The sequence below is a fragment of the Botrytis deweyae genome (genome assembly GCF_014898535.1).
Source record: "Botrytis deweyae strain B1 chromosome Unknown BDEW_037, whole genome shotgun sequence".
Taxonomy (NCBI): Eukaryota; Fungi; Ascomycota; class Leotiomycetes; order Helotiales; family Sclerotiniaceae; genus Botrytis; species Botrytis deweyae.
In genome coordinates, this window is record NW_024066244.1 from 154104 (window position 1) to 176930 (window position 22827).

Here is a 22827-nt window from a genome sequence, read left to right on the forward strand (position 1 = left end):
GGCACTCGATAATTCTTCATTAGTACTCAGCTACTTCTCCGCACTTCGTCCGCCTTGGTTTTTCACTTTTCTTCTACTTAGGAACTTCCATAATCTCTTATATATGCTTTCTTTATAGTATCAATTGATCGATAATGTCTGAGAAATCGAGTAAGATGATGGAGTCACCAATTCCTGTTCCGCCCGAAGCTGGTCTTGAGGTTGGGCGTCCGAGACCTATCAGCCATCAGGATGGGCTGCAGGTGGATTGGGAGGCACAAACAAAATACGAGGCGGCGCTCATACAGCGAGAAATTGTGGCGGAGCTGGAAGGAAACCGACAATTCCTAAGAAGTTATCGTAGAATCTTGGGAGTGAGCGTCATGTGGTTCTGGGTCCTTGTGGTAGTCATCGTGGCTCTTCTGGCTGCTGGAATTGGGGGCGGAATCGCCAGCGGCATGAAAGATAAGAACAAAAATAATCATCCAAAGTAAGAATTATTTGTAATGTTTTGGGCAACTATCGCTAACCTATGGATACTAGGCATAACCACACAGAGAGCTTGAACATTACATCGCCATGCCAGATTGATTCGGGGGCGAACAACAACTCTATACTCCTAGTAACGTCACATCAGGATACAGTACCCACCAACTTCCGACTATTTTGTAATCGAACTTTCGATGTAGCTTCGAGTGTACGTCTTATGCAGTTTGCAATACCTGATTCTATAGCAAACATGAATGGTTGCATGGAAGCATGTTTAGATCACAACGCAGGAGGGTCCAACAGCAGCAAGGATGATGCCAATGACTCGTGTTATGCTGTTACAATCAATACAAACGAGACGACCGGACAGCAATGGTGCAAGTTATTTTCAGCCACTGAATGGGGGACTGATGCATTTGGAGCAGATTGTGCCGTTAATCTCTCACCACTCAGCTTACCTGACACTACCAGCCTTCAGACCAGAGTGAAAAACATCACACTTACTTCAACTACCTCTGCAAAATGTACACCTGCGTCAAGTGGAGCTTGCCTAGAGGATTTGATAACAAAAGGGATAGTAACAACTGCTACTGTAAGCTTGCAGTCCCTCGTTCTTGTCTCAGAGTTGGTGATGAGAGGTCAAATCCTGACGGCATCAGAACCAACGTCCACTACTTATTAATGAATAAGTCAATTACAGGGAATTTATTCATTATCTGTTGCAAAAGGGTAGAACTGTTGGACTTGGCGAAAATTTAATGACTGATCTCGATTCTCGAGGCGGGTTTCTGTATATTAGACTCGGATTGCAGCCTTGATGCCAGTTGTGATCATTTGAAGCATCGTATAATAATCATCACTCGTTTGCCACACCAGAATGGAATAAGATATGCAATCCGTGAATATCAAAACACAAAGTAAACATGTAATTATGGAAGAAGATCCACCTTAACACCTGGGCAAGAATACAAGAGAAAAGTATCGTACGGATTAATACGAATTCATTCTTTCAGGAGTTTGAAATTCCTGCCGCAAAGCCCAGTCTTTCGCTATCTAGCTGAAATAAAATAATCACCCACCTCAGCAGAGAAAGATGGAGAGCTCTGACTACATGGCATCTTAAAGTTCTACCGAAATTTACGAATATGTGCGTACCAGAGGAACTCTGTTGCAATCGGCCATTCAAAAATTCAACAGTACACTTTCTCACCAAATATTTTGGTGGGAGATTATATATTCTATTATCAGAACTTCAACTTTAATTCTTTTGATTCAAGTTTTATTACATATAGAACATCTATGCTTAAAAATAGTATATTTTGATTTTGAAGAAATTCAACAATAATTTGAAATTTTGATTGAATTTTTAAAACCGATCTTTTTGGTGTGAAATTGTGCTTTCTTCTCGAATATCCCGTGAGTCTGTGCACCCACTGGTGTACTGTATGTTGTTCTGACGAAAAGAACAGGGAAGGCCGAACGAATAGAATTTAAGGACTGTGTTTTTTGGTTATTATGACAAGAGAAAAGGAAGATTATGTGGTAAATGTGCTACAATGGGAGGTTCCCGACGAGTTGTAGCAATAGCCCTAAGCCATTGAGATTTTTTCCTACGCAGCCACGCAGTGCAAGTTGGAGAATTCTGGCTAATCAGCCCAAATCACATGAATCACTCGCAGGTCAAAAAGATACTCAAAGCCCTACGCGGAGTTCACACTCGCCTGAGACAATGGAATGAGATTAAGTACCAGAGCTTCTTAAGAAAAGTGCTTGATGTGCTCGCATGGTAGCTTTGGAACCAGCACTTTTGGGTACACAAGAAGGCCAGGGCTAACAGACTACGCGGAATGTCTCATCTCCATGGCACTTGTACCAACAAAACTTGGATTTGCAAGACTTTAAAAATTTGTTCACTTGATAGAAAGGTGCTCAATACATGCTCGCATGGTCTTAGCAACGAAAGCGGGAGCATAAAAGAGTGATGGTAGGTTTGAGGGTTGCGGAGTCACTTCTCAGCAACAAACGTTCAGGCTCAGTTTGGTCTCAAGTCAAACCTGGAGACAGTGATGGAGACCCAGCAAGATCCGAGAGACATAGGCTTCTTAAGTTCAGAACTTCTTCTGTATGCCAATCTGCTAATTGTAACACAGACACAAGACTGCCTCACCCTTCTCCACCCAGCCATTTTTAGGACTGCCTTCGCCGGTATGCTCATCCTGAAAATTGACGAAACAGCCAATTCTTTTCGTTTCGAATTGAGGCACTGATATAAGGCCGGTGAATCTTATCCAGCGAAGAACCATAGTGACTCGGTGGAGGGGCAGCTTCCCCAACAAATCCATCAATTCCTACGCACAAAAGTGTGAGCAAGAAGTTCCATTCATTTGCGAGATGATCTAAGAGTGTGTCGTGAAACCATTATACTGCGATAAATGCATAACAAAAACAAGTGGATATTTGGATTTAAGTACTGCAAATAAAGAATTGTATTCTCTGCGGATCAATCGTGTTTGTTTGTGTTGAATGAATTACCACAATATCGGGGTCTCGGGAGTGAAGTTGGGTTCTGCTCTGCCTACCTGTACAGTGACCTGACCGAGCCCGTGCCACGCCAAAATCACTGACGTCAAAGTAATTTGACAACGCGACGCGCCACTTCAACACTTCACTTCACAACCGCGATGAACACAAAATTCAGCATCAACTGTACAAATGGAGCAATGGAGGAATGGCAGACGCGAATTATTTGAGCAATTGACTAACATCTGCAATAATATCGAGCAGAATCTTGACAATGGTAAGGTTAATCTTTTGATTGATTGGGATTGTTTGCTGACCATGTTTACCTCGCAGAACTTGTGAACGGAGATAATACTATTATTCGAAAGGATGAATTGGAAGACTTACGTTTGAAAGCAAACTCTTTTGAAATTGATAATGAAAAACATGCTGCGCAGATCAGATCGAACGAGAATTCGTTACATGAGAAGGGAGTGAGGATTAAGATTCTGGAGGAAGATGTGTCAAGGCTCAAAGAGGAGCTTTGGTCGAATCAGAATGCGGCAACCAGGGCAGATAAACTTGAAGATGAGAACAGGCATCTTCGGGAAGAATTAAAGAAATATCAGAATGTGGCATCGAGGGTGGAAGATCTTGAGGAGCAGAACAAAAAGTTATCGATGGAATTAGGCAACGCGGCCATACGAGCAAGAGATGCCGAGCTTGCTAGTACCGATAATGAGAGATCAAGTTCATTTGACAACGGAAAAGTACCTTCGATGGGCCGGCAATCAAATTATAGGGAACTCGACAACGAGCGCAAGCGCATCAAGGAACAATGGTTGATGCAGAAGGAAAGAGCAGATAAGTATGCCGAAATTCTGCGAGATAAGAATGCGCAATTACGTCGATGGGAAGCGTGGAACAATGAGCTGCATATATCACATACGAACAAAGTTGATGGAACTGAAGTACAAGCGCAAAGAACCCGGAAGTCGAGGTCGAAGTCGCAAGATTTGGAAGGAAGAAAGCTTACGACACCTAACAACCAAGAACATGTTGATGTCGCTCTTCAGCCGACCGAAGTTCGTGTAACGAGTCCTACAAAAGATCTTCCATCGAATGATAATAATCTACAGTCCGATGTGGATGATACTGGCCATGAACTTGATCGAAATGAGGAAGTAGTTCATGAATCCCCGCAACTTCCGAGGCATGTGCGAAGATCCCAGCATGTGACTAGCGTCGGAGAAACTCAGTTTCTGCCTATTGAACCATGTCATTCGAGTTCTACTCAGGATCCAGAATCCTCACCATCTGGTAGTAGGGTGATTGCTACTGTCGGTGAGTCAAACATAGAGACGCCCAAGATACCATCATCCGACGATGTCCCAGAGTTTATATCTGCTCGCCCGGTGAGGAAAAGGAAAAGGAAAGGGAACGAGCGTGAATCACAACGAACGCCTTTACCTAAGGTTAAGTTAGAGGAACTTGAGTCAAGTAGCCCTATCACAGCTAGAATTCTCCATGCAAGCGAAAGTCTGGATTTAGATGACATTGGTGACAGGGTTGTCACACCAAGAAAGCGGCGTCGAGCATTCGTACCATACGTTGAAGATGTTGAGAACCGAGTTGAGAACGCGGTAATTGATGAGTTGTTACTAGATGGCAATATGAACGAGCAGAACCAAGTTCCTACACCTACCACCATTGGGCAGCCAGGAAGGACAATGATTACGCCAGCGAGTAAGAGAGGCAAAAGCTCAGTTGGCAAACCTCTACGACCACTCAGTACCAACCGCATTCTTCCAAATACAGTGGACCCTAATCTACCGACCAAACGGCAACGAAACCCAAGTGCTAGCGTTCGAGGAGTGGAGGAAATACTCGAAGATGGAGAGTCAACCAGTCCCGCAAAAACCCCAGTGGCTGCCGGGAAAGGACGTATTCACTCCGCCGACCTTCTTGATAATCTTCTTTCAAGCTCTCCGCCGACGAAAATCACCGCCTATCCAACACCGCAATCTGTAGCCCCAGAAGTACGATCGGTAATACTTCCACCGTCCAAGTTATCGACAGAGATAATGACGAATCGCCTCGATAAACACAAGACCCTAGCTACTACTCCACACTTGCAAAAGCATCGTGAAGATCTCGAAATACAGGATGATACTCCGGTGCCAGGAAGAAAAGCGATCATAAGCGACGAAGGGAATGTACTTATCAAAAGAGCTTCCAGCCGTCCTCGAAGTGTTATCAAGAAAGAGACTCCCGGACCAGAACGGAGAGCATCGGTAAGCGATGAAGGGTTTGAAATTGCCAAAAAGCACACTGGCCTTCCTCGAGCTGGTATTGTGAGGGAGATTTCTAGACCTTCACTGAGAGGTTCAAGACGAGGCTCGACAGAAACACCTCGCGAAGCAATTGGAACGCATACCGAACTGACTCCGAAAGTAAAGCCAGGAAAGTCCAAGACACCGACAACAAGTAAGGGAAGATCAAGACGAGGAGTTGGGCGAGATCTTGACTCAGATGATCCCGAACGAGAGCCTTATCGATTACGACCTGTGGCTACGTTAAAACTTGATCACTTCAAAATCAATCCAAACTTCAATCAAGGTTACGATTATGCATACACAGAAGTAGTTCGTGGTAAGGATCGTCAATGTCTTCCGGGTTGTGTTAGAGAAGAATGTTGCGGGAAGCAGTTTGGTGCTTTAGCGCAAGCCCTGTATCCCGTGAGGGAAAACCCTACAACTTCACAAAAGGCAGAGGAAGATGCACTCCTTGAAGAGTACTTAGGTGACAACAGGCATAAGATTTGGACGATGGGAAAAGAAGAAAGAAAGGATAGTTTAGCACAAGCTAGAAAATGGAAAGCATCCAACACAATGGGGAAGCATAAATCTGTTGTCCCGAGGAGAAGTACACCACCTGGATTCTGGGAGGCTGATTTTCCTACTACACAAGAAGATGAGGCATTCAAGAAGAAGCAAAAGGAAATAGAGCGAGAAAAGGTAGCCGAAAGATATGCGGAAGCTATGAGGCCGGGAGGTGCGTGGTTGTTCAAAGACGAGTAAATGATTATACAAGATCTTGTGATCCAATTGAGGAGTACTTGTGGGATGGAATGGGAGTTTTCTGGGAGCATAGATATATCCAAATAGCGTTGTCGGGTTCTCGATTCATTATGCCAAGTATCTGTAACGACTCTTTTTGGGGCCGGCTGGGAACATTGCTCAATACACAGCACTGCTATGATATGAGCCTTAGAGCTGATATAAATATAATGAAATAAATTTTGACATCACGATGGGCGCTTAACTGCACCAAATAGTTTTGACCGATGGTTAATGACTCTTTTCAGAATTGATTGTATATCATCGTTCTTTACAGCTTCATCCATGTCCTCATCTCCTTCCCTCGCCTCTGCTGCCTCCTTGATGTGGCTGAACGTTTTGAAAGTGTGGCTGAAGTGCGCTAAATTTAAATCGCGGCTGCGGAAACCACGGGCTTGAACTGCGCAATCAATCATCATAATCGCGACGACATCTTTCAACAATCACCATAACTCAACAATCGTTTGGAATCTTCTGCGACTTACACCGAGGAACAGCATCAATCACAATATTCGGCTCATGATCGCAAGTCAATCTCAAGATGGCTGATCAACCACCAGCAATGCAACATGAGGACTCCATCAGTTCGCAAGATCCTCATCTACATGGTGACAAAGGAAAGACGAAGAGTAGACGGCCAGCAAGTGAGGGACCCATTATTTAGTGCTACGCACATGAATTGTATACTGATTACAATTTGTAATTAATAGATACGGCGTTTAGACAACAAAGATTGAAGGCATGGCAGTGAGTGATGTTTGGTCTTTATTGCCCAAGAATGAAGCTGACACGATGCAAGACCAATTTTAACACCAAAAACCGTACTCCCATTATTCTTCGCCATCGGAATTATTTTCGCGCCAATTGGTGGAGGGTTGTTGTATGCTAGTAGTGTGGTCAGTAAATGAAAGAGACGATTTCTACAGGAGTTGCCTTGATAAAGTCATGACTGATGTTTTGGATTAGGTCCAAGAAATTGTACTCGATTATTCGAAATGCCATACGGATGCGCCAACCTGCACCGACTACCTCGATACAGGTTCTCTTATGCCTGATGACAATGTCGAAATGTTTTTCAAAACACCATATGTATATGAGGGAACTCCTCCGCAATGGTGCAGACAAGATATCAACCAAACATACTACAACGGCAGTGTCGCACATGCTACTGTTCCAGCTGTACAGTGTCGACTCACATTTCCGATCAAATCCGAAATGGAGCCTCCTGTTCTATTCTACTATAAGCTCACAAACTTCTACCAAAACCATCGACGATATGCTAAATCCTTCGATTCTGATCAGCTTTCCGGCAAAGCCGTTTCCGCAAGTACCATACATTCTGGCGATTGTACGCCACTCACGACTGTAAACGATAATGGTGTCGATAAGCCATATTATCCTTGTGGTCTAGCTCCAAACTCCGTGTTTAATGACACATTCTCAAGTCCATTTCTACAAAATGTCGCGAATAGCACCTCGGGTGGCGTATTATATCCTATGAAGAACAACTCAGATGTGTCATGGAGTAGTGATAGGGAGCTATATGGTCAAACAAAATACAATTGGTCGGATGTGATTGTTCCTCCAAACTGGGTTGAGCGATATCCAAACAATTACAGTGACGATTACCATCCTGATCTCGAGAACGATGAAGCATTCCAAGTTTGGATGAGATTGGCTGGTTTGCCAACATTTAGTAAACTGTTACAGAGAAATGACGACGATACTATGAAAACTGGACAGTATCAAGTCAACATCACACATCGTAAGCCTTAAAACTGCAAAGTTCTATTTTTATTTCCTAACAATCCACAGTTTTCAATGTTACCGAATATGGCGGTACTAAATCAATCGTTCTTTCAACCCGTACCGTTATGGGTGGTAAGAATCCTTTCCTAGGTATCGCCTATATCGTGGTTGGAGGTCTCTGTATCCTACTCGGTGCGCTCTTCACCGTTACTCATCTTATAAAACCAAGAAAACTGGGTGATCACACATATTTGAGTTGGAATAACGACAACCCTACAACTGCGACTACCAGTGGACGTGAAATGGGTGCGAATATGGGATAGGTGCCGGACCGAGATTGGATCAAGAAGGGGGACGTGTAAAATAGAGATGGATGATGAGATATGAGGCGGGGTCGTTGTTTTTGAACATTTTCTTCTTCGTTACCAATGGGCAATATGGCGTCTAGGTATTATGAGCTTTTGATATCTGCTGCTTTTGAGAAGCATTCTGCAACGCGAGGAAAAGTGGATGGAAGGAATCTTTGGCTGGACTGGGGAATCAATGGGTGCTATGAACATTTTGTGCTCTTACTTTTTGGATTAGAAAGAAATTTATTACTTTGAAATAGACCGCGGATAAAACTCGCACAGGCGAATGGACTTGGGGTGTTCTCGAAAACCCAAAGATGTCTTGGTAAGTGTTCACATACCAACCCTCGATCCACAATTGAAAGCCATGCCATCTTTGATACTTACACATGCTCCACCAAATATGCTCTAAATTATGATAATGAGAAGAAACAGGGCGATGGCAGAATCAGAATCTGCAAATTTCCTCATACCGATGGTTTCAATCTCAGGGTAATGCACCTTGGATGAAGAATGTGTTTAAAATTAAAAATTAATGATGATTAAAATATTCCTGTACAGCAGTCCTCCCACTGATATCTTTCAAACATGCTTACTGACGGAAATCAACAGATTTTATTTCAGTCCACCTTTTAAGATAGATCTATCTTTCTTCACTGACACAGTATACCTGTCTTCCCCTACTTCTTACATATCCAAGCTCAGTCCAGAGATATCCACGCTGCTGCATTCTGCGGCCGGCTCTGATTTCTTCAAACCCTGCAATTCAATCTTGATCCCATGACTCTGGGTTGTCCCCCTCGATATCATTAAAGTAACGTACTGATTAGTTTCCGAAAAGAATCTTTCCATGATATCATCAACAGTATCAACATTCAACTGTATACCAGACACATCCTGGCTCCAGCAGTTCTTGAGAATTTCAAGACCACCGTCTTTCTTGGTTATTCTTAATTTACCGCGCTTATTACTCGGCGACGAGAAAAATGTTAACAGGGCTAATTTTGCTCTATTTCTTTCGGATTCGGTGGTTGAATCGTATTGGATTGTGTCTTCGGAGATCGGTGGACTACGCTCGGGGATCGGGAGATCTTCGTCTAGGTGAAAGAAATGAGGAAACTTCTCCAACAATCCTTCACTCATGCCTGATTCTGAATCATTTTCATTTGAGTTTTCGGGGAGCTTTGGAGCAATCTCGGGTTCGGGTTCTTTCTCAGATATCATCGGAGTATCGTCTTTGGGTGGTAGTGAGAGAGATTTATCGATGTCCAAGGAGTCTTCTTCCATGGCAGGCTTCTTCCCGCTCGATACCAAATCATCTCCGGGATATGGGAGTCTGAAGGTAGCCCGGAGGGATTGCCTCTCCATACGTGGTCCTGGTCTCTGGATATCCTTTCCATCCTTTGGGACTCTCGTTTTCTCGATCACCCTCCCAGACATCGGATTGTGCATCCGACGAATGGTCATGACGTCAGAGTGGTCGATCTCGAGATGGTGGGAATTGCTTGTGTAGTGATTCCTTTAACGTTTGAAATACTGTTCTTGTATATGTAGTAATTTTACCAGATGACCTGATCTTGATAAAATGTATTGAGCGGTACTTTAATTAATTTTCTTGAGAATGGTTGTGACAGTACGGGGAGAAAAGCATTTTATTCACATTAGAACGGTAGAGCTATCTGGAAAACGGTAGCACCTCTTAGTACACCATTAACTACAAAAAGTATCACGACGGGCTATCTTCTACGAATAACGAATCACAGGCAGTCTCAGCTCATGAGCACTGCGTTGTAGTTGTGAAAAAGTGGGACCACTCCTTTAGTAAATACCTTAGAAGGTCTCTAGAAGGCACTAATCAGTCAAAGGCCACATATTATCCAAAAATAGCCTAAGACAGGTAGCTTAAATGGAATTACATCATTATCATAGGCATGAAGTCTTCTTCACTATGATGGTATATTACAGGGATTCAGACTGCTGTTGTGATTTTTTCTCGTGGTCGTCTAATTCAGGGGCAGCGGCAGGCAAAGGATACAGGAAGAATTGGCAGCCATGCCACCCATTACCCATTGTCGTCCTTTCATCGCTCAGGAAGTTTACGACGAAATATGTCATGCAATAAATTTAAGCATGTGGAAAAATAGAGTTTGAATTGTGAAGATCACTTGTAGAGCGTGGTGCGTAATTTGTGACAACTTATGCTTTCATAGAGGAAGATCTCCAGATTCACGGATCGCTTAAGGTAGCGAATAAGATATATTCGACGTGTGAGATTGATATAGTATGGCGCTCATAGGCGTAGATGGGATTTAGTGTTGTAAGAAAACGGTACCAAGAATTTGAGCATTATTTCACATGTACTATTATAAAATCCTGATCAAAAAAAGTGAATATCTATCGAAAGGCTCGAGATCAATTGAGGATGGAAAGGTGATAATTATGGTAGGGTTGCACCCCAACAATCAAAATTCTTTGTGATCATAATTTGCAACAACTCCCTTCAATTTTCTCATCAACCTATTTTGCATCTCTAAACTACTCGAAATACTTATCTCGTTTTCTCCAAATTCCTGCGCACAATCTTTATCGAGCAACTACTTATCCTGGAGTCTCGATTATGAGTCTGATTCCGCTCCGATGTTGGTCAATCAAATCAAATGACAACAAGAATGATATAATGATATTAATAAATTTATACCAGCCAATTTTCATAATATCGGTCGTTTTACTATCTTATGACCCAAGTAATATACTACCAATTCTTCACGAGTATGGTATGTGCTTAGAAGAATAGACGGCATGCTTTCATAACTCGTAATTCTACGGGGATTCTAAAAAATTTGCTCTGATTATTGTTTTCTCGAGGGCTTTTATATACTTCTCATTATCTATTACAATCAACTGAGTGGGGGTTTCGCTTGCAATAAAAATGAGAAGGGGAAATTTCCGAACGTGAGCCCAAGAGTGATACCTATTAGAGGCGAATTTATGGGATCTTTAGCCGTCTCCCGAGTAGCTAGGTACGCAAAGAATGCCTTTGGAGGTAAGTTGTTGAAGTGGATAGTGAAATGTTGGGTGTTTAGAGAATCTTCTTACGGAGGGTGTGATTGGTTTTCCCTGCTGTTAATATTGAGTGTAGTAGAAAGTATTAAAATGAGAACGATAATGATTCAGCATGTCAGTTGATGACAATAAAACTTTATCAAACAACAAAGCTTTTGTGAAGATAGAAGGACCATAATTTAAATATGCAATGGGAAGTGTGTAGAATCCTAAGATTCTGTTCCCTAAAATTAGATTTGAATTTTCCAAAGCTTCTCGAGGTAGTATCTTCCTGACTTGCTACCATATGTGGGACAAGTAATGATACCCGGAAGCGAGAGTCGAATTCACCAAGATACTTATACTAGGTAGGTAGTTCTAAGAGCCCTAAGCATATTATGGAATGCAGATCCTGGTATGACACCCTCAAGTTCAACCCCAATTCTTTGGATGTATTCACCAAAGAATTCTCTAATCTTTCTTTATGGAGGTATAAAAGTGTAAGATGAAAATGTTATCCAATCTCAAATCCACAATACCGAAGCCTCTCAAAAATATTATCATCTGCAGGTGTGATATCAAAAGATTCTTAGAGTGCAGCGGACATCACTTTGAGTAGAAAACTTTCGAATCCCTGGTTTAGGAAATCGGTGAACATAAACCTCGATTTCTTTTTGAAAATGCTTAGATTTATTTGACAGTGAAAGTTGATCTAATCTGAACAAGAGCAATTGAAAAAGATAGGAAGAAATGGTGACAAAGGTTCGATCATCCCGTTAACCAGATACATCCCACAACCCGGAATATAGTCAATTTACTACTAATTGAAGATATTTGACACTAACTAATTAGCTGTATTACACCCCCCTGAATGGCAACGTTGGATTGTCTACTATCACATATAGACATCAAGCATAAAATAAAATCAGCTTTTTATACCAAGCGGCGTACGCGTGTATACCCAAGCAATGACCTGTTAGTACGAACCCGCATATCCATAACCAACTCGCACGACGTCAGAGATTAGAAGGATTCACATTTCGCACTTTCTCTCGGCGTGGAATCCTAACGAAAAAGCCTCGCATTTTTCCGATCTGGATCTCCTCAATCTATATCTCTTGCAGCGGATGAAGTCTCAGGGTTTGAGCCGGTGATGGAGTGACGGACTTAACACGTAGGAGGAAGTGGATGAAACTCAATTTCCAAGAAGGAATTTGTTAGTTTGCGAAGCTAACTTCGATATAGTCTCACATCTCGTTGTCGAATGCCGAAAAAGTAATTGGACATTCACGGATTAACCGTGAACACGCGCCGTCTCAAAGCGAAGAGACAACAAGTTTTGAGATTAACGATGATTAGATCAGACGATTCAATATAATTCACGCGAGATATATTCCTGCTCATTCCGAGCATCTCTCTTTCGCTAACCCCATTCCATCTCACCTCATCTCTTCCCCTGCCGATCTTTTGACCAGAAAATCCTCACCCAAATCATCCATCACCTCACACTATAAAAACCCCATCTTCATCCCATATCTCAAAGCACTAAATTAACAACCATATCAACCAATACAATTCTAGGACCGAGCCAACCACCAACCCAGAACCTGGCAGCTCTAGCATTTTTGGAGTGATGAATCTCTTGCTCCTATCTCTTGTCTTGAGACGCATGTTCTCGACGATTGGAGGACGAGGATATTTGCACAGTGTTGAGAGTGAGAAAAAGAGAATAGGATATCGATAGTGACGGTGCTGGCGATGATACCTGAAGGCGGAGTGATCGTAATAATTGCTGCTCGCTCGCTACCTTTAACCTTTATCATTATCACTTCATCACCCCATTGCCCCCTCACCCGTTCCAGTCTACTCCCTATCTCCATATACATTCCAGGTATTCAAATTCCATATTCAATATTCAATATCCAACATCCAACATCTCTATTCAATAAAAACTGACCATGAAAATGCAGACAGACCAATTTCTTTTTCAGCTTGATCTCACCCCCCAAATTCACATCACACGAGCACCAAAAGCAATCTATCATGAAACCTCCAGAGGCAAGAGAAAATTCATAAATTCGAATAATAAATAAATCTTTAAATCCTTAGAAGAAAAAAACTATTTACTTGTATATCAAAACCATTCCCGTGCAGGAGGACGTATCTCTCCAATTCACTCGCATCTATTCCATTGGAATGGTACTCCCCCCATTCATCCGCTTTCATTCCAGTCATCCTCATAGAAGCATAAAAAACAAAAAGGTATCGCAATAACCAATCGGTTGATTCCGAACTCCATCATAACCCATAATAAATCAATAACTTGCTCATTTCTGAGACCTCAAGCCGAACGCCGATTTCCTTTCCAGTTGATCATCTTCACCCGTACCACCAAGTCTACGAATTCAAACGATCACACTTTTCTCAAATTCTCTACCTTCCATAATTAGGTTTTCTTGCCATATTAACCACTGGCGGCGGTCCATCTTCCAATGGATAAGGCGCCACAATGCCATTTCCGTTTCCAATAGGTCTCCTCTGCATAGCATCTCCAGGCCTCTCCCCATTAATTGGTGTCTTTGGTGGTACTGGAGGTGGACCTGAAACTCTCCTTGGGTTTCTTGGCGGCGGATCCGAGATTCTAATTTCTGGTCTAGGATATTCATCCAAACTCATAATTGCAATTTTATCAGATCCAGACGCCGTTCGATATTGTGACGGAGTTGGAGAATTAACTGTTAACCGATCTCCATGGTCTGCTGGATGATTCAAAGGAGATGAATGTGGTGATTGATGATCTGGAGACGAAACTGGCGAAAAAGGATCATTTTTAATAGAACCAAGAGGAGCAACTTCGAGACTATCATGATGTCCTGATTCATAACTTGGTCTCGGAGATGGTGTCCATGCTGCATTGCCGGAAACAGGTGTCAAGGGAGGGACTTCAGCTGGGAGTTCCACAGCCAATGGATTAGCTTCTGGAACATTGGGTAAGTTTTTATAACTTTCTCCTCTGTTACCCATTGATGGAATCCTCATGTGGCCATTAGCTCTCTGAATTGCCCTGTGGATTTTTGATAATTTCACAGCTGCTTCGATGTTCATTTTTTGAACATCACTTTTGCCGAGATATCTTCGAGTACCGGTGCTAATATCTGCGAGACGATTCCATTCGTTCATACCAAATTCTCCCACACCGATTTCCACATTTAGTCGATAATAATTTTCAATATTGACGCCTCGTTTGCTTAGATGTTCTTCCTTCATGTATTGATGTGTGATTTCGCATCCTTCGATTTTGGCTATCAATCGTCTTCTTGCATCTGCGAATTCGCCCAAGAAACCTTCATACCACATATGTTGATTTTGATCGCTTCCTGGGGGTCTCTTTCCTGTTCCTATGCTAACAAACACACCGACATCTCGTCCAGGCCATTCATTGACTGTAGCTTCATCGAGAGCGAATGGCGCAGGATTATACTGTCCAGCTCCTTCGTCTATAAACACTGACTGTCCGATTTGAATAGGTTTGAATGCGAGTCCTGTGGCTGATGTTGCTCTTCCTGCTTCCCAAATTTTACAATCATATTCAGGTGATGGTTCCTTTCGTGAATCATAGGATCTTAGTATGGCTGGCGCGCCACCTTTTCGTGTACCTTTGTAGATCGCCGTCACAGCCCTGTTCTATGTTAGCTATTGCGTATTTGAGGCTTGCAGTGTAACATACGTCTTAGTCCTTTCTGGGCGATTGTCATATAATCTAGCGTTAGGATTTCCCCACCTCGACGACATGTATGGTTTGTTTTGATAGCTCGCGGGATTTCTATTGCTGAAACTTGCGACACTAGCATTGCTTGAATGTCGCCTTGGCTCTGATCTCGCTGCCGGGCTGAATGGACTAATCGGACTTCCGGGAAAGGCGGATGCTGGCGCAGATTTATCTCCATCATTTCCTTCCTTCTCGAATAATGTATGTTCTCTAACACACTCCTTAATCGCTTCCTCCAACTTCGAAGCCTTGAATAAAGTCGATCGATATGGTATACCCGCAATTGTTTTGTCCGTTTCAAAAACTTTCCTAGTCATTCGTACATAAACTTCTTTACAAGTCTCCAAATCCAATCGCAATCTGCCAAGCATAATCGCGATTAAACCGCCTGTTCCCGTACCACATATTAAATCGAAATGGTCGGCAGGTTTTGGAATTTGATCTCGTCGGGGCGCTTTTCCTTCGATTTCGACGTAGGTTCTATGCATGAGCTCTTGAATAATTATGAGCATAGAATATCCTCGTACACCACCTCCATCTATATAGTCTTAGTAAGATGCGCGAAAGGTTGAAGGGATTGTTTGCTTTACCTAGAGATAAGATGCGCAAAGGAGGACCCTTTGTAGTATCCTTCCTCTTGACCACACCAGTATCAACCATCGTATTATTGAAGCTCTAGAGGAAAACCTCGTCTGTGGTTGTTTCTTTTTCGTATCCTTTTCGTATCCTGTTGGTAAAGGGAAACTTGCTAAAGTTAGGTAGGTATTGTTATTCCAGATGAAGTGGGGATGCTGCAACGGAATAAACGAAGAAGGTGTAGAGAAGTGGCGCAGCGGGATCTTTTGTAGTGATGATGATCACTGGGGTTCTGGCTATCTTATCCGACAACGTTGGAAAGACAAACAAACGATGACTAGATTTGTATGGTGGGTTACTGTACTTTCCTCGCACGACCGTACCGTGTTGAAATTATTCAGATTCAAGAGCTCCAATGTGCCATGGAGTTTTAATATCTATTTAACTATAGATATTCTAATTTTTGAGTTTCGTGGTTTCGCAAGCTCTCCCTTGAGTTTAGGCGGAATAGGAGTAACGAACCCCTCCAAAGAGACGACGGTATGTAAGTCTTACCTAGTAATCTTTGTTCCTAGTGGTATCTTTACTGTATCTTTTAATATACTGTGACGCGATTGTTTAAATCTTGGGCAAACCTTTCATAAAGCTATGGGGTATCGTAGGGGATCTTAAGGCTGTGAATCCTTGAAGTAACATTCAAGTAAACTTTTCAATAAATGCCGAGCCGCCCGTGTGAAACATATTTGATAATTAAGTTTGTTATTATCGTATCAAAGATTTTTACTGGCCGAAGTCACAGGAAGGTGATCGTTCTAAAGTACTCGATGATTCTGTTCTATGGGGAAAACTGCAGGGCTGCACATGAACTTCTCCTGACTATCAGTTGCTCTTGTGTTCACGTAAGAAGCAAACATATAAGTTTAGTTTGAATGTATTCAACTAATCAAGGCTATCCGAACATGTCTAGGTGCTTGTGCTCAATGAGAAGCAATCAACATCAAGAATAGGTAGAAGTCTTCCGATGTATCCGCACCGATCAGTAAGGTTGTCGTTCTGGAACTGTCCATACGAAAATTCTACAACGAGCTTCCTTTCTAGATGTTCGCCCGAAGTTACTCGTAAGTCCACCACGACTACTTAGGATAAGATGCCCAAGAGTATCTCGCATAACACTTTTACATCATTGGTTTCTTTTATCTTGACTAGATGACGTTTGAGGATAGATTTGCTAGGTTTCTTCAGCTGGTTTGCACGCCAAGATTGTGGTTTTAGTGGATGATTATGAAAGTCTGTGGCGGTGCACTTGGAATCCACACAATACCTTTGATTTGCAGCGAATGACATATCCGTATGCGCGCTGTGAGATGCCGAGAGTGCCTGATCCGAAAGCTATGATTACTTAATTTACAATTAATTGTCCATGGCGAGCGAGCGAGCGAGTCTACAGAGCAAAGTTCTCATTGTGAATGAAAAGGCTGACCGAAGAATGCCCAACAAACAATCAATTTCGGATACCTCCACCATGGAATTTCCATGCTGTCCAACGCCTAGCACATTGGTCTTGCGAGCCGTTGTCGATACTTCCTGAATACAGAATTACGATAGATGAAAATAGTTCAACTACGTCAAGTATGTCGTAATAGATCTAGGGTATCAAAACCTCAACAAGATACTCGTGGAGCCATAAAGTATGCAATTCCGAAGTTAGATGCTCTTTACTTCGTACTACAAGATGGTAAACTACAAGAGGAGTAACCTAGTTTTCTTAGCGGTAGAGCTGCATATTTCACAATGCCATTTCCGCACCAGATGCAGTGGTTGCTTCAACTCCTGTAGTTCAATTCTGCACGGTTGGGGAACGCCCTAGATGTACAAAAATATACTGTCAGTGCAAGTATTAGAAACCGTATAAAAGATATTTTCATCAACTTCAAACATCATCACGATTTCCGTCTGTAGCTTCTTGAAGATCAAGGCATCAGAAACTTTTCACACCATGTAGAAATCGGATTTTCTACATTGCAGGTGTGAAATAGCATTTGTTCTTTTTTCGATTCGTATTAAATTCGCGATTGGTGCCCCTTCATTCCAAACCACGTCGTCGCTAGACGGTTTCACATCAATTACGATGATGTCGAAGTTGGGATATATACCTAGGTATCATTCGTACGGATCTAAATAATTCATTCCTACTACAAAACTATGTATTTCGATCCTCGACTGTCAAGACTGTCATTTTCTTGGACCCTATGAAATTTAGCTGATTCCGAGGCATGTTTAAAGGTTTTTGTTGTGGTCTGAGTTCCATGTCTGAAGCTTATCCCGGAGACAGAATTTGTTTGTTCTCTCCATGATATGTTAGCAATCCCACTTGAAATTCTCACATGTTATCTACAGCATTTATAATCTTTCATTCTCCTTGCAAACCCCAGATTCAATACATATTGATCACTTATTGATCCCTCAGTTCAAATCTGAACCCCAAGTTTTCCGTCGTATTCCATTTGACGAATCAACCCTTGTGCCAAGAAGTTTTGGTCCGAGTCAAACTCCTGACCCCAATCATGACCGCCAAGTCAAACCTCAAAATGCTTCACATTACAAAATTAGGATGAAATTCATCACAGCATTTGGCTTGGTAGTTTGATGGTCAGTTTAGGATCTTGTCGAATTTCTAGGCGTTGTAAGTGATAATTACATTAAAAGATGAGAAGTTCAATCATTTTGTCGATTTTGGTTGAGTCTACTTCGATCTTTCTTGCTACTTCGATCTTTTTCTCCATTCATTTCTTTTCTCAGCGCTGGGCGTTTGGTTTAATCTCATCATGATTTTCACTCAAGATTTATTAGTTTTCTTATTCCTCACTCTTCTTGCCCCCGTTAATGCTTTGCCTAAGAAAAATGCTGCTTCTTCCACAACTAGTACGACAAAGGCAGCTACATCTGGCGGTATCACAACAGCATCGGATGGATCAATGATCTTAGATAAAACTGTTCAAATCAAGTAATTTTACACCATTCTATTTCACATGTAAATACTAATCAAACAGTGGTTTGCCAATTCGCTACAAAATCAGTGCTCCAGCCAATATGTTCACCTCAGCATCTGGCGTAACTGGCGGTACGGCATCAGCCAACACCACAGGAACCGCAGGTCTCAACGTTCTCCTTCACGGAGATGGAGGAACATCTTTCTTCGATTTCCCCAATCAAGCAGTCCAGAATAATCTCATGGGCGTCGTTGTTCTCGCTCCCAATAAAAATATGTTCTGGGGAGGTGGATCAGGTCTTCAACGTACAGATGGCGTCGCACACGCTGCTGCGGTTAATTCGCTCATTCAAACACAACTATCAAAAGATGTAGCATTCGATAATAAAAATGTCTTCTTCACGGGTGTTTCAGGGGGTTCGCTACTTCTTTCTGGATTTTTCATGCCGGCTTTCGGAGCGCAGTATAAGACGGGAGTTTTGTTGAATTGTGGTGCATTAACACCACAGGTGGCGGTTGTGGATCCAGATACGTTGGCGAAGAATACGAAGATTCATTTTCAGAGTTCGAAAGATGAATTGACCTTATTGCAACCTGCTATTCCGGATGCAGTTGCTGCATACGAGAAATTGGCTACGGCAGCGGGAATGACGACGGATCAAATTGGCAGCCTGCAGACAGTGGACAATACACCAAATGGAGGGGGTCATTGGTATGTTTTCTCTTAACGCCTGCCCGAAATGGAAGGTGTGGATATTGGGTTCTTTGAGTATAGCTAACCATTTGGGGGATATAGTGGATTCGATAATAAAGCCTTCGTATCAGGAGTTCAATTGATGGCAACGAATTATGCTAATGTCATGTCCGCGAATGCTTCTGGTCAGGTTACGGGGATTGGAAATGTTTTGAAGGTATGTTCCCGATCCTTGAGCTCCGATGTTGCATCGATGCTCGAATATCCAAGATATAAAGACCCAGGCTAATGTGTATGATAGACGGTGGTGGGAAATGAGAAATTAACTTTTATAACTGCTAATTGATGAAGTGGCGATTGAGATACCAGGGGTAGAGCCCTTTGGTAGAGGGCAAGGCAGTGGGTTGGGAGTTTATGGACTGCAGGACAATTTTGTCTGTATTGCGGTTGGACAAAGGAACGAGATGGCTTTGGCGTTTAAAGATATACCCAAAACTGGGGGTCTCGCACACTTATTGAGATATTCCGCATCTTCATAACCTTTACACGTAGTCGGGACCCCAAAATTCAATTTTCTTGTGATTTTCCAGTCTTTCTTGCCTCTTTTGCCACTTGCCTCTTGAATGTAGACGCGCTAGTTCGTCATGGGTACATCAACGTGCTCATTTTCAATTCCTTTTTCTTTCCTCCATTGTATCACACGAATGTATTCATTCAATCTGCAAGAATAAGTTTGATTTCAAAACAACCGAATTGTGAATTAAGATTGTCATGTCATACTGTTGAATTCCGGAAGAATCTCAGTCACCTCAGTGAGATGGCGCGGGGTACTACAGGCACATGGTACGAGATATGAAAGTGAATGGAGTTCCGAGGACCAGAAAAAATGATAAATTCTTCGATTTTACCCTCTTACGGCCTATATTTACTTAGATATTCTCCGCCTCATTAAATAGTACACAACTTCCATGTCCATCAAATCTGGTCTTAAAGTCAGGGATTCTTCTGCATATTACATTCTACTCCAGTGTGTGATTCTTCAACTGCGCTCTTGAGAATAATCGAAGGATCATTACTCATTGCTGCAGCCCATATACCGACATCTACCTTTCGAGCTACCGGTCCCTCTGTCAGACAGTCACTGGTTGCCAAATTCAGCTCTCTTTACTGTCATAATGGACGGTGATCATGCTCTCTCTCGGGTGGTTCGGGGAAAATTGACAAGATGGAAGGTAAGTCGGTCTTATCACTTTGTCCTTCGAAGATCTATTCAATACTGAAAACTTTACAGGCAAGGGCAGGATCAATAGGACGCTGGCGTGGGAGAAAGAATCCCTTGAAGCGAACTCGATCAAGTGCCAAAAAAGCAGTCGCTCCTATCGATTCATCTCTTGTACAAGGGGATGACAACGAACCCGACAATCATTGTGGCAGAATGTTTCATCCATTTTCAAGACTTCCTATTGAGCTACGTCTAGGAATATGGCGGATGAGTTGGGATAGTCGCAGTATTGGAATTGTCACGAAATACCCTTTCGCTTCAAACATGCTAGGGACCGTCACTGGTGTCAAAAAAGGCACGTCACCACCCTCGACAATATCAGTCAATCGAGAAAGTCGAGCAGAAACGCTACTACACTATAAGCCATTAAATTTCGCGCCATTAGCCCTTGGATTTTTAGTTTCAAAGTTCTACTTCAATAATGAGCTCGATACGCTAGCTGTTTATGTTACTTGTGTCTTCAAACTTCTAGATTCTAAGCTTTATCAAGCCCATGCAGGACTTATAAACCACTGTCTGAGCACGGCGAAATTGCGAGATATCAAGTCTTTACTTGTATTTCCATGTGGTGAGGCCTACGGATACTACCAAGTGTTTTCATTTGGAGACCATGAAATCAACACCAATCCTTCGTCTGCTTACTCTTACCTACATGAATTGATTCTTCTAGCCGATTCACATATTAAGGGAATCACTTACAAAGCACCGAACAATCTGGAAAAATCAATTCCTTTTGGTTATACACGACAGATACCGGGCCATCCAACCCCCCCTGGACAACAATCTATTAAACCAGGTCTGTCCGTTCACTCCAGCCATTGGAAAGACGTCAAGAGCTATGGAATCTTCCGGTCACCGCCATGTCAAGAGGGGCTCATCAAGAAGTTTAGAATGAAGTATCGGTAGTCAATACGACTGAATTTATTAGTGTAGAAAGAAAATTACTCTATTGCGTTGATTTCAACTCAAGAACATCGATTTCACATCATTGTTCGCTTTTCAATCGCTCTTCTGAATATTTCAGATTTGGTCTTGACACTTTAAGATGCCCGCTCATTCATGATTACTACTCCGAGTGATCTTATTAGTATTCCCACACATGGATAGTTCTTACGGAATTGAAAGATTGTAAACTTTACACCCGCTTTTGTTGAACTTTACTTACATAATAAAAAATAATCTTCCAACTCATGCTTGACTCTTTTCACAACCTGGGTCAACTTTCAGTAGTTGGATTTCCAATTCTCATAAAACCTGTGTTGGTCTGATGCGAAGTCTTCGATCTCTGATCGTGCCTAGAGCTTGTATCTGGCGTCAAATTGTTCACAAGATGCTTTTGATATTTTGCACCCAACATTTCTTACAGCCAATTATAGAAAAGTCATATCCTTGCTGTAAAAACATTAGATGGTTAGGAGGATATCTCACCCCGATCTTCTTTATGGAATATAAGCTTGCACGTAGCTTGCACGAGGCTTGTTAACATCAAAAATATCCGACTGCAGCGTAGCGGGCCCGGATGTGGGGGAGAACAAGTTTCTTGAATTTATCCTGGAGAAAAATCTCCAAAATCTCCTTCCTCCCAGTCGATAAAACATTTTCCCTCATGTGTATTGGATAATATCTTCGACACTGTTCATGAGCTCACGCGAAAGAGTATCTAGATGTATGGGACAAATCAACACAAAAAAACAAAAGGAAATGCAACTGCCGTGAATCGAACACGAACCTCCACCTTGGAAGGGTGGAATCCTAACCATTGGACCACAGAAGCTATGAGCTTATTGATGGGAAGGTAAGTGAAAATTAAGTACATATTATCGTAGGAAAAAAAATTGCAGATAGTGTGTGGGTGATGGTGGAAAGTGGGTGGAGTGGAGTGGAGATTAATTTGGGAAGCGAATGATGATGGGTACGGTGACCGGGCTTGGTATGTTGTGATAAAGTTTGGAAGAGCTCTTCAATTGTTACAAATGTGAATTGAGAGATAAATTGATATATTCATTTCATGATTGGATTAGTATTGAATTATCATTATTAAGTTCCAACATATTCAATTTGTCGTACCATGGATATGTGTCGAAGTAATAGATGAGGTTATCGCATGTTAGAATATTCCTACTGTCATGCGGAATAGAGATACTCAGTCGTCGCTTGCTACTTGGTAAGCGAAAGGGGCATCTATTTGTGGTGTTAATGACCCCCCACCGATGTCGTCGATATCGATGCTACATGAACCGTATTCTAGATCGCATATGTTTTGGATCTGTGATTCAGCCTAGCTGGTACA

General features: G+C 42.2%; 7 protein-coding genes across 7 annotated transcripts; 5 read left to right on the forward strand and 2 right to left on the reverse strand.

Moving 5' to 3' along the window:
- Nucleotides 1-134: 134 nt before the first annotated feature.
- EAE98_010508 (uncharacterized protein) lies at nucleotides 135-1150 on the forward strand (the record flags this gene model as incomplete). The annotated part of the gene is made up of 2 exons (XM_038958129.1): nucleotides 135-469; nucleotides 523-1150. 2 exons carry the CDS (start codon nucleotides 135-137, stop codon nucleotides 1148-1150), a joined length of 963 nt encoding a protein of 320 aa, XP_038805489.1.
- A 1966-nt stretch (nucleotides 1151-3116) lies between these two features.
- Nucleotides 3117-6270, forward strand: EAE98_010509 (uncharacterized protein). Its single transcript, XM_038958130.1, has 2 exons — nucleotides 3117-3265; nucleotides 3322-6270. The coding sequence occupies exons 1-2, from the start codon at nucleotides 3181-3183 to the stop codon at nucleotides 6045-6047; spliced, it is 2811 nt and encodes a 936-aa protein (XP_038805490.1). The 5' UTR covers nucleotides 3117-3180; the 3' UTR covers nucleotides 6048-6270.
- A 357-nt stretch (nucleotides 6271-6627) lies between these two features.
- EAE98_010510 (uncharacterized protein) lies at nucleotides 6628-8158 on the forward strand (the record flags this gene model as incomplete). The annotated part of the gene is made up of 5 exons (XM_038958131.1): nucleotides 6628-6730; nucleotides 6797-6833; nucleotides 6886-6982; nucleotides 7053-7851; nucleotides 7902-8158. The coding sequence occupies 5 exons, from the start codon at nucleotides 6628-6630 to the stop codon at nucleotides 8156-8158; spliced, it is 1293 nt and encodes a 430-aa protein (XP_038805491.1).
- Nucleotides 8159-8872: 714 nt separating this feature from the next.
- On the reverse strand, nucleotides 8873-9652 carry EAE98_010511 (uncharacterized protein; the record flags this gene model as incomplete). The annotated part of the gene is made up of 1 exon (XM_038958132.1): nucleotides 8873-9652. One exon carries the CDS (start codon nucleotides 9650-9652, stop codon nucleotides 8873-8875), a length of 780 nt encoding a protein of 259 aa, XP_038805492.1.
- A 4008-nt stretch (nucleotides 9653-13660) lies between these two features.
- EAE98_010512 (uncharacterized protein) lies at nucleotides 13661-15656 on the reverse strand (the record flags this gene model as incomplete). The annotated part of the gene is made up of 3 exons (XM_038958133.1): nucleotides 13661-14906; nucleotides 14955-15534; nucleotides 15587-15656. 3 exons carry the CDS (start codon nucleotides 15654-15656, stop codon nucleotides 13661-13663), a joined length of 1896 nt encoding a protein of 631 aa, XP_038805493.1.
- A 2741-nt stretch (nucleotides 15657-18397) lies between these two features.
- EAE98_010513 (uncharacterized protein) lies at nucleotides 18398-19601 on the forward strand (the record flags this gene model as incomplete). The annotated part of the gene is made up of 4 exons (XM_038958134.1): nucleotides 18398-18576; nucleotides 18623-19273; nucleotides 19358-19472; nucleotides 19557-19601. 4 exons carry the CDS (start codon nucleotides 18398-18400, stop codon nucleotides 19599-19601), a joined length of 990 nt encoding a protein of 329 aa, XP_038805494.1.
- An 829-nt stretch (nucleotides 19602-20430) lies between these two features.
- EAE98_010514 (uncharacterized protein) lies at nucleotides 20431-21443 on the forward strand (the record flags this gene model as incomplete). Its single annotated transcript, XM_038958135.1, has 2 exons — nucleotides 20431-20487; nucleotides 20547-21443. 2 exons carry the CDS (start codon nucleotides 20431-20433, stop codon nucleotides 21441-21443), a joined length of 954 nt encoding a protein of 317 aa, XP_038805495.1.
- Between the last annotated feature and the right edge of the window lie 1384 nt (nucleotides 21444-22827).